Genomic DNA, 11,690 nt, shown 5'->3' on the forward strand with positions numbered 1-11,690 from the left:
CATGCTAAATTGACCACAGTGTCTAGGGATATGCAGGCTAGGTGGATTAGTCATGGGAAATGTAGGTTATAGGGATAGGGTAGCAAGATGAGTCTGGGTGGGATGCTCTTTGGAGGGTTGGTGTGGAACTGATGGACCAAATGGCCTGCTTCTATGCTTGTATGGCTCTATAGCTGAAATATACTTGACTGCAAAATCTTCTCATTCGCTGGGCTGGAGAATGTCAGTGATACACAACCCTTCAAAGTGAAGAAATTTCCCTTCATCTCAGTCTGATGTTGGTTTGGGGGTAGGTATCACTCAAGGCATATCTACAATTACAATAACCTGCATTTATAGAGTGCCCTTTGTGACACCATAATGTTCCAATGGGCATTACAGCAAATGAACTGTACAATTTGCCATCACTGTTGTAATGTAGCAAACTCACCCACTTTTCATGAGAATAGTATTGTGGTAAAAAAGGACTCACGTAAATCACATGACTGATATCAGTAAAAGAAGACATCAGTCTATAATGAACATGTGAAGAGAGAGGTCTTAGCCACTACATTAGTGAGCTGTATGTGATAAACTATGTACAGATGTAAGTAAAGGAGTGTTACAATTCAAAAGGAATTGAAAAAACTCATTTAGAGAAAAACAGTAAACAGCTTCAGGGACAGTGTAGGTATACACACTGTACTCCAGGTTGTATCTCAATGTGCAGGTAGCAATATTGATTTAAAGCAAAAATAAAGGAAATACCATGTGATTTTTATACATTCACTTCAACATAGCGGCAGAGTGCTGCTCCCATGCTGGCTCTGCTTTTTTCTCTTTTCTTGTGTGCTTTTTTTCAAACTCTTAACATTTTAAACTTACTTGGCGGGCAATGGAGGAAGTGACTCCTGGACCAGAGGCCATCATGGGGAATTCAGTCCCGGAGGTGAGTCCCAGACCGGAGAATGGCACAGGGAGGCAAGTCCCAGGTCAGAGGCCAGCAAGGGGAGGCAAGTCCCATACAGGAGGTGGTTGCAGGGAGGCAAATCCCAAATCAGAAGCTGGCACAGGGAGGTGAGTCCCGGAGGTGAGTCCCAGACCGAAGGCCAGTACAAGGAGGTGAGTCCCGGAGGCGAGTCCCAGACCAGAGAACGGCACAGGAGGCGAGTCCCAGACTCAAGGCCAGTACAAGGAGGTGAATCCCAGACCGGGGACTGTAGCGGGGAGGCGAGGCCTCGAGTTTTCAAACCTGGCCAAGACTGACGACTTGGCGCAGTGCGATCCAGAGGCTAGGGTGCTGGCACAGACTTGGATGAAAGGACCTTAAATCAAATAACTTTTTCCTTTTTATTCTTATGTTGAACTTGTACTTATTATTCTTGCAATTTTAAACCAAATACTTATGTATCCGTACCTAGGTATCTTGTACCTAAGATGGTGCCATAAGTGGTGACATTGCAAACTTTTCACTGCACTTACTCCAGTGCATGTCCCAGTAAAGCTAATTCAATTCAGAGAGAAGGCAACTGTGTGATCAGTTTAACATCTTCTCCAAACGTTTCCAACAGCACAGCACTCTACTGGAGTACGAGTTTAAATATTGTGCTCAAATTTCTGGAGTGATGCTTAAACCTTCTGATTCAGAGATGACAGCTTTACCACTGATCCAAAGGTAACACAATTTTAATAACCCATGCAGTGGAAAATCAGAGGTCACACAGAGTAATGGAGTAGGGGGGGACAACAAAGGCCTGCTGATCAGCAGGCCAAAAGAGGAAAAACATCTTCTTCAGGCCCCTGATCTCATTCATGGTTCAAGCTGCCAAGCATTGTGAGTGAGGAAGAATTCTGTTGCAATGCCTCCACCCTGTAGTCAAATAGGTTCCCTGCACTTACTGGCCGGGCAAACAATTGACTGGTCGCATATGCTGAGATATCAAAGGAACAATGGCACTTAATAATGCCTTTTGCTGCCACCTTCAGGAGAAGAAGAGAAAATTAGAAGGAGCAAGTGAAGTGGAAAGGGATGCATACAAGTGGGTGGTAAGCATTCAAGGACAGTGAACAAACAATAAGGTCAACAATACTGTGCCCTCAGATGATGCGGGTGCCAACTTCCTGCTCCAGTGATATCAGTGGCAGAGACTTCCTGTTCTATGCAGAGATATGGGCATGAAGAAATAGTCACATTTATCACCGTTCCAAACATTAACTTCCTTTCAATTTGCATTTTGCAACATGCCTTTGCAGAGAATTCAGCCAATAAAAAAAATCTTTAAAAAACTCTCTTTGCAAAATATTTATAAAATTTTACCAAAATTCTTTCATTCTATATACTGACAGTCATACCTCAATGACAGCACTCTTGCCTCAAGTCAGAAGATTATGGGTTAAAGTTCCACCTCGGTGGACAGTCTAAGCTGACATTCCAGCACGGATACAAGGGGGGCTGCTCTATCAGAGGTGCCTTCTTTCTGATAGGAAGTTAAACTGAGGTCTTGTCTACCTTCTCCGGTAAATTCACAAACAAGAAAGGTTACTGTATTACTGTACAGGAGGAGGCCATGCAGCCTGTTGTGTTAGCACTTCCTCTCTACAACAGTAATCCAGGTAGCCCTACTTCATGGTTTCATAGAAAAGAGACAGAAGATATTTTCTCTTCAGGTAATTATCCAGTCCCCTCTTGAAAGCCACAACTGAGTTGCCTCCACCATATTCTCGGGGAGTAGTAGCTCAGTTGGCCAGACGGCTGGTTTGCAATGCAGAGTGACACCAAAAGCATGGGTTCAGCTGAGCTTATCATGAAGTCATGCCTTCACACCTTCATCCTTCTCCTGAAGTGTAGTGACCCTCAGGTTAAACCAGTTGTTGCCCTCTGATGAGTCCAGTCCTGTGGCGCTCTGGGATTGTGGTGATATTTTATTTATTCTCAGGCAGTACATTCCAGATCTGAACCACTCACTTTGTGAAAACCCTTTTCCCTCGTGCCACCTTAAATCAGTGTCTAGACATTCTTGACCCTTCCACCACTGGCATTAAAAGGTGCAGAAGAACCATTCCAAAGGAGAGCTTTGTTGCCCTGACCAATAATTATCTCTTAACGAACCAGAATGATTGGACAGAGCAGATAGGAAAAAAAAGGCTCACATTTGTCACGCCTCCCTACATTTAAACAGCAACTTCAATTTGTTGGCTACAAAACATTTTAGGACATCCTGAGGTTGTTCAAATTATTTCTTTACATTCCTTCCTTTCAAATAATTATCCCTTAAGTAGCACAGTCAAGAAAGCACTACTCACCTTCCAAAGCCATTCTCAACCTGAATACTGACTCACGATTTTACATTGTACACAATTCTTCTGCCTGCTGACTGTACGCCACAATACATGGGAAAGGTGGGAGGAGATAGAGCGTGAGGGGGCTACAGCCAACCTGCAATCACTTACCAGAAGCAGACTGGCACCTGGTGACCCAGCCATCAGGGCTTATACAAATGGGATTCTTCTCCCTCTTGTTACCCGCATTGCTACATTTCCTGTGGTGCAGCTGTGAGTGGAGCAGCTCTATTTCAGACCGAAGCTCATCATTTTGGTCACGCAACTCCTGTGGGAATGAACAAAAATTCTTAGACTAAAGAAAAGAAAAAGTTTACATATAGTGACTCCAGAATGGAGATGACTGGGTAATTCCTGTAAGTGACTGGGTTTAATTTTCACAAGCACTTTGTACGACGTAACTATTTTCCAATCTGTATTTTTCTCAACAAATAATTCTGTTACACTCTAATTGCCATATTCTGATCCTAAATCCAGTAAATCTCAAATTGTACTCCATCTCCAACTCATTGGCCAGCATTTGTGTCAATATTCACTACTTCTCAGGTGAGGGGCAAGTGGTTGCCAAGAAATATGTGTTCTTTCTTTCACATCAAGTGCCCGCAAAAGCAGCTGAGTCACGAACCTCTTCAACACTCATAAAACACACTATTAATTTGGGTGTAAACTACATACGTGACTTCTAAGGAGGCAAAATTATCAGCAAACGTGAGCTACAGGGAAGGCCAGAATAAGCCACATGGCCAATGTAAGGGAACTTCACCAGAGTGAGATTGAGTCAGAGTGAGCAATGGGAATTTAGATCAAAATGAGAGAGATGCTTTAATTAAGTTTTACACCAAGAACTAAAGTCTCCAGAGAGTGAGGGGTGAGCAGGAGAGGAAATAAGATGCAGGCCAAGAGGTCTCCCTGTACTTGGACCAAGGGCAGTGTGACGTCACAAGTATAGGGAATGTATCTGATTGGCAAATAGATTCTGTTAGTATTTTAAAGTGAAAGTTGGGTATTAATTTGGATTTAAATGTTTCGATGTCTCACACAAACTCTTCTGCAGAAAGACTGCACAAGCTTTAGTTCCAAGCTTCAGTAGGCAAAGCACTACATGTATAGCGCAGTTAGAGAGACAGTCACACTCCAGGTTATAATGTATAGGCAAGGTCAAAAATCACACGATGCCAGGTTATAGTCCAACAGGTTTATTTGAAAACACTAGCTTTCGTAACTCTGCTCTTTCCTCAGGTGTAGTGTGGAAAAGGAGGTATACCAACACAGAATTTATAAGCAGAAAGGTAACAACCCTAAAAATGGCTCACTGACCACCTCCTGTTGAATCTTTAATCAGTTAGAGAGGAGACACAGGTTTCTATTGATTAAAATGCAAATCCCAGAATTTCTTTCAAGTTATTGCCCCAAGATAATTAAAGGTTTTATCAGTGTATACGAGAGGGGATATCTCAGGTCAGACAGTGCTTTTTAGGTGCGACGCCTTGTTTAGAATCTTGTCCACCCCAGTCCAACACCGACACCTCCACATGATGTATAGGCAGACAGCCCAGGAAAACAAAAACACAGGTACATAGCGTAGCAGTACCCTCAGTCTATCATGCTTGCTAACCAACATGCCATTTTGGAAACTGGTAAGGGTAATGCTTCCTCAGGGGAGTGCAGACAAAGCCAAGCCCATGACCCCACAGGCAACTCAGCTGTATGGGGGAGGAGGAAGAAGAATGTAGGAGCAATAGTTATGGGGATTCCACAGTAAGGGGATCAGACAGTCATTTCCTTACATGAAACATGGCTTCAAGATGGTGTGTTGTCTCTCTGGTGGCAGAGTCAATAATGTCAGAGAGCAGCTGCAGGACATCCATCTGGGAAGGAGTTTCAGCCAGAGTCATGGTCCACATCGGTACTAATGACATAGGAAGGAAGAGGGCCGAGGTTCTGAAGCCAGATTTCAGAGAGATAGGAAGAAAATTAAAAAGAAGGACCTCAAGTAATCTCAGGACTAATCTCAGTGCCATTTGAGCATAAGAACAGGAGGACTGATCAATTGAACTTGTGGCTGGAGAACTGGTGCAGTAGGAAGGGAGGAACTGGGACTGGTTTTGGGGCAGGTGAGACAGTATGACCTGAACAGGTTACATTTAATAACTGGGACTGGTATTCCCGCAGGGAAGTTTGTCAGACCTATTGGGGTGGGTTAAGGTGTCTTGTCGGGAGATGGCAACATGAGGGGCAACCCAAATTGGAAGGAGGTGAAGCTGGCAACAAGAAGGAAGTCGAAAAGATGATGCTTGGGAGACTAGAAGACAGGGGAAACAAAGCTAAGCATGAGTATACTTTGAAAATGGAATAATGTCAAAAAGATAAAGTTAAGGGGACTCCACTTGAATGCACTTAGCATTCACAACAAGGTAGATGATCTAAAGGCACAAACAGGGATACATTGGTACAATCTAATTGCCATTACAGAAATACGGCTGGGTGGTGACCAAGACTGGGAACTAAATACTTGAGGATATTTGTTATCTATGAAGGACAGACTAGCAGGAAAAGATGGTGGAATTGCGCTGATGGGATCAGTATATTAATAAGGAGGGTCTCAGATTGGAATGACAATGTGTGGAATCTATTTGGGTGGAACTAGGAAACAGCAAGATGTAGCAATATTGGTTGGAGTTATTTATAGGTGGCCAAATAGTAATAGTAGCGTTGGACATGGTATTGATCAGGAAATGACAGAAGCATGTAGCATGGACAACACATTTATTATGGGTGTCTTCAATCTTCACATAGACTGAGTAAAAAACTCAAACACTAAAGCTGAGGAGGACAAGTTTCTAAAAATGTGTTAAGGATGGTTCTCTAGAGCAATATGCCAAGAAGCCAACCAGAGGAAATGCTGTTTTAGATCTAGTACTATGTAATGAAAAGGGCTAGTCAACAATCTTGTTGCAACAGAATCTTTACGGATGAGTGAAACAAATTGATAGAATTTTACTGTACATTTGAAAGTAAGGTATTTGATCTGAAGCAAGGGTATTAAATTTGAATAAATTATATTATGAAAGCACGAGGCACAAATTGGCCCAGGTGGATTGGGAAAGTACATTAAAAGGCATGACCATAAACAGGCAATGGATAGTCTTTAAAAAACTATTATATTACAGCAACTCTATATTCCTTCAAGACGCAAAAACTCAAAAAGTAGCAAACATCACCTCACTATTTAAGACGGAGAAAGAAAGAAAACAGCGAGCAACAGACATGTTAGCCTTACATTAGTAGTAAAGAGATGTTAGAATCTATTATAAAGATACCTAGTTTATGATCTAATTAGGCATTGTTAGAATGGATTTGCGAAATGGAAATCATGTTTCATGATCTTGTTGGACTTGTTTTGAAAACATTACTAACAGAATTGACAAAGGAGAGCTGATGGACATGGCATTCTTGGATTTTCGGAAGGCTTCTACTAAAGTCCCCCACAGGAGGCTGATTAAAAACATGAAAGCACATGGAGATAATGTACTGGCATAGTTTACTGATTGGCTAACAGACAAAGAACAGAGAGTAGGAATAAATGGATCATTCTCTCATTTTGTAGGCTGTGACTAGTCAGGTACCATCAAGTCATTACTTGGTCACAATTTATATCAATGATTTGGATGTGGGAACCAAATGTAATAGTTCCAAATTTGCAGATGATAGAAAGCTAAATGGGAACACATGTTGTGAAGAAGATGTAAAGCAGCCTTAGGAGATTTGGAAAAGCTTAGTGAATGGGCAAGAACATAGCAGATGGAATTTAATGTATAAAAATGTGAGATAATGCACTTTGAGAGGAAAAATAGATGTGCAGAGTATTTCTCAAATGGTCGATTCACAAAAGGACCTAGCTGTCCTTATCCATAAGTTAATGAAGGCTAACATGAAAATGCAGTAAGCTATTTGGAAAGCAAATTGAATGTTAGCCTTTATGTCAAAAGGGTTTGAGTACAGGAGTAGTGAAGTCTTGTTTCAATTCTATAGGAGCTTGGTTAGACTGCACCTGGAGTTGTGTGTGCAGTTTTGGTCTCCTTAATGCAGCAAAAATATTATTGTCATACAGGGAGTGCAAACAAAGGTTCAAACTTGTTCCCAGGATGGTGGAACTGTCCTATAAAGAGAGATTGTGGAATCTGAGCAGTATTCTCCAGAATATTAAATAACGAAAGATGATCTCTTTGAAACTCAAGAAGTACTTTACGAGATATCCAGGGTAAATGCAGGTAAGATGTTTCCCCTGGTTGGGGAATCTAAAGCCACAGGCACAGTTTAAAAAGAAAGCCACTTAGGTTTGAGATGAAGAGTGTTTTTTTTATTCAGACGGCTCTAAGCCTTTGGAATTCTCTACCACACAGGATCATGGAAGCTCAGACTTCCAGTATGTTTAAGGTAGAGATTGATAGATTTATGTTTACCAGTGGCATACAGGGTTTATAGAGATGGGTTGAGAAAAAGGCATTGAAGTGTTTAATCAGCCACAGTGAATGATTGATGCTTGATGGAATGAATGGCCTACTCCTGTGCTTACGTTCATACAACAATAGAAACAAGAACAATCGACGTTTGTTTTGAAGACATCCATAAAACTCTCCATTCATAGAAATTCCAATTACTAGCCTGAGTTCAAATTGTGATAAGATTTTCAAACACAATTTTTCTAGAAGTGCCTTTGAAGTGCCTCCACTGTTGTAATGTCAGAAACACAGCAGCCAAACTCTCACACACAGCAATGTGATAAATATTGGCCAAGACAGAGCTTATTTAACAACTAATACGAGATGAGCAGTTCCTCCAATTAAATTTTGTGAAGGCTGAAGTCATTGCTTTTGGTCCCCGTTCCAAACGCTGTTCCCTAGTTACCAACTCCAGCCTTCTCTCTGGCAATAATCTGTCATTAAGTCAATCTGTTCACCAACATGAGTCACTCTGGATATTGAAATGAGCTTTTGACCGTGAACTTGTGCCATCACCAAGACCACCTATTTCCATCTCTGTAACATCACCTGACGTCAACCTTGCCTCAGTACATTTGTTGCTAAAACTCACATTCTAAACATTGCTAACTCTCAACTATTCCAACACATTCCTGGCTGATCTCCCACCATAAACTTGAGGTCATCCAAATCTGTATTGACCATGTCTTCCCTTACACAAGAAGCATTCTTTGCACCATCCCTATGTTTGCTGACCTGTGACATTTCTCAGTAAAGCCACAACTTAATATAAAAGTTCTCATCTTGTTTTCAAACACCTCTCCTTTTCTCCTCCTCCCCACCCCCACAAGCAGAGAAACCTAAGGGTTCAGGTACTTAATTCTTTGAAATTTGTGTCATAGGTAGACAGGTCGGTTAAGGTGGCGTTTAACACACTTGCTTTCATTGCTCAGACCTTTGCATTTAGGAGTTGGGACGTCATGTTGAGGTTGTACAGGACATTGGTGAGGCATCTTCTGGAGTACTGTGTGCAGTACTGATCACCCTGCTATAGGAAGGATATTAAATTGGAGAGGGTTCAGAAAAGAAGTTGTCAGGAATGGAGGGTTTGAGTTAAAAAAAAATAGACTAGATATATTGGGACTTATTTCCACTGGAATGTAGGAGGTCGAGGGGTGACCTTATAGAGGTTTATAAAATCATGAAGGGCATAGATAAAGTGAATAGCAAGGGTCTATTCCCTAGGGTGGGGGAGTTCAAGATAGGGGGCATATTTTTAAGGTCAGAGGAGAAAGTTTTAAAAATGACATGAGAGGCAACTTTTTAAATACAGAGAGTGGTTCATGTGTGGAATGAACCGCCAGAGGAAATAATGGATGCAGGTACAGTTACAACATTTAAAAGACATTTGGATAAGTATATGATTAGGATATGTTTGGAGGAAAATGGGCCAAATGCAGGCAAATGGGATCAATTTTGTTTGGGAATATGGTTGGAGTGGACTAGTGGGACCAAAGGGTTTCCATGCTGTAAGACTCTATAAGGTAGCCACACTCCTTGAAATTGTCCTCTGTGCATGCCCAATTTTAGTTGTTCCACCGTCAGTGGTTGTGTCTTCATCCAAAACCCCAAGCTCTAGAATATTCTCGTGCTCCTTTGTGCCTCACCACCTCTTTTTCCCCCGTTAAGACATTCATTATAATCTTTTCCTTTAACCAAACTTGTTCATCTGATCTAAGAGCTCCTTATGTGGGTCAGTGTCATACATTGTTTTATAATGCTCCTGTTAAGTCCCTTGACATGTTTCATTATGTCAATGGTGCTATACAAGTATAATTTGTTATTACCAATACCAGCGAAAAACTCTGATGAGTCTGTAATTGAGCATTCCAGTTGACAAGTAGAGTTGAGTGCCACCAGCTGACTTAAGAAAACTGAACCAATGACTATGAATGATGTTGCCAAGCATCAGGATGTAGAAGGGAGCTCTGGACATCTGTGAAGTTCGTGTGCAGGGGTTAGAGGACAATAGTTAGAAGGAAGCAGGATAAAGCATTCCCAAAAAGGTGGCCACAGAAGACAGCTGATGTTAAATGTTGCAAAAGGTGGAGGAAGTGAGGAGGAGGTGGTGACACCAAGCTATGAGCACAGACAATGAATTTTTGATGTTTAGGCTGGACAAAAGGCAGATTAAAGAAAATGGAGATGAAGTCAATTACGTAACACTTTATAGCATAAGAGTAGGTCGTTTAACACAAGTTCTGTGTCAGAGATAGTAGGAACTGCTGATGCTGGAGAATCTGAGATAACAAGGTGTAGAGCTGGATGAACACAGCAGGCCAAGCAGCATCAGAGGAGCAGGAAGGCTGACGTTTCAGGCCTAGACCCTTCTTGAGAAATGGGGGAGGGGAAGGGGTTCTGAAATAAATAGGGAGAGAGGAGGAAGCAGATAGAAGATGGATAGAGGAGAAGATAGGTGGAGAGGAAACAGACAGGTCAAAGAGGCGGGGATGGAGCCAGTAAAGTTGAGTGTAGGTGGGGAGTTAGGGAGGAGATAGGTCAGTCCAGGGAGGACGGACAGGTCAAAGGGGGCAGGATGAGGCTAGTAGGTAGGAGATGGTGGTGGGGCTTGAGGTGGGAGGAGGGGATAGGTGGGAGGAAGGACAGGTTAGGGAGGCGGGGACAAGCTGGGCTGGTTTTGGGATGCGGTAGGTGGAGGGGAGATTTTGAAGCTTGTGAAGTCCACATTGATATCATTGGGCTGCAGGGCTCCCAAGTGAAATATGAGGTGCTGTTCCTGCAACCTTCGGGTGGCATCGTTGTGGCACTGCAGGAGGCCCAGGATGGACATGTCGTCTGAGGAATGGGAGTGGGAGTTGAAATGGTTCACAACTGGGAGGTGCAGTTGTTTAGTGCGAACCGAGCGTAGGTGTTCCGCAAAGCGGTCCCCAGGCCTCCACTTGGTTTCCCCGATGTAGAGGAGGCCACAACGGGAACAGTATCCACTGGTATCAGGCCAAGAAGGAGTAATTGTAAGAGAAGGAATTGGATCAGAAGGGGTTGAGGCTATAGGAATGTTCTGAGTAGCTGGGGACGATGGCAGAGATGTTGAGTGAACATAGACTGAAGTAGGTTAATGGCTAGCAGTGTTGGTGGGGGAGAGGAGAAGCAGGGTCTGGAAAAGATTGGTCTAGTTAATGGCTGTATCAGCAGCTTCAAGAATATATTAACGGTTATTTTTCTAGAATGAATATTCATTAAATTAAGACTAATTCTATAAAAGTTCCAAGTTCCAACACGCGGGGCGTAAGGACAACAGACATTAAAGAAAGGAGAAGGAACAAGAAGTGTAAATAAGCATACGTCTCTACAATTAACAGGGCAGACTTAAGATCTACCAATGCCAATTCAGAGTAATTAAATATTAAAACTGAGACTGTACAAGTGGCATCTAAACAAAACTAGTGAGGATTCTTAAATTCACACTTGGAAGAGCTGTAGCTAATACTAGGACCAGTATGAGTAAAATAACAAAATAGTTGCTATCTTGTCTTCCTACAGCATCCTTTTCCAACAACTGAAAGATACTACAATCTACTGGTGAATTCCCTTGCTTTTGAAGTAAAAGTTGTAAAATGGATGCCAGTGACTAATGTCTGCTCTAAAACCCACTGTAGTGGTTGTAATGAGGTGAACTAAGGAGTCCTCCTAGAATATGAGTTCCCTGATTAGGACTGTTAACCTGGTCCAATCAGGGAACCCTGGCTCATGGATAAAAACAGGAGTGTCAGACATCCTGTTCAATCTGAGAGAGCTGGATCCATGTAAGGATCTCCATAGGTAAGTAAATGGTAAATGGTAAATGGTAAATGGTAAATGGTAAATGGTAAA

At 42.2% G+C, this 11,690-nt stretch overlaps 1 protein-coding gene across 1 annotated transcript in view; it reads right to left on the minus strand.

The window, feature by feature from the left end:
* The window catches only part of LOC109918813 (ninein-like protein), a 56,288-nt gene that overhangs the window by 30,056 nt on the left and 14,542 nt on the right, over positions 1-11,690 (minus strand). Inside the window, exon 7 of the mRNA XM_048600931.1 lies at positions 3,430-3,586. Coding sequence (XP_048456888.1) covers positions 3,430-3,586 — 157 coding nt within the window. The remainder of the gene's footprint in view (positions 1-3,429; positions 3,587-11,690) is intronic.

This window comes from Rhincodon typus, chromosome 9, assembly GCF_021869965.1.
Source record: "Rhincodon typus isolate 14 chromosome 9, sRhiTyp1.1, whole genome shotgun sequence".
Classification (NCBI taxonomy): domain Eukaryota; kingdom Metazoa; phylum Chordata; class Chondrichthyes; order Orectolobiformes; family Rhincodontidae; genus Rhincodon; species Rhincodon typus.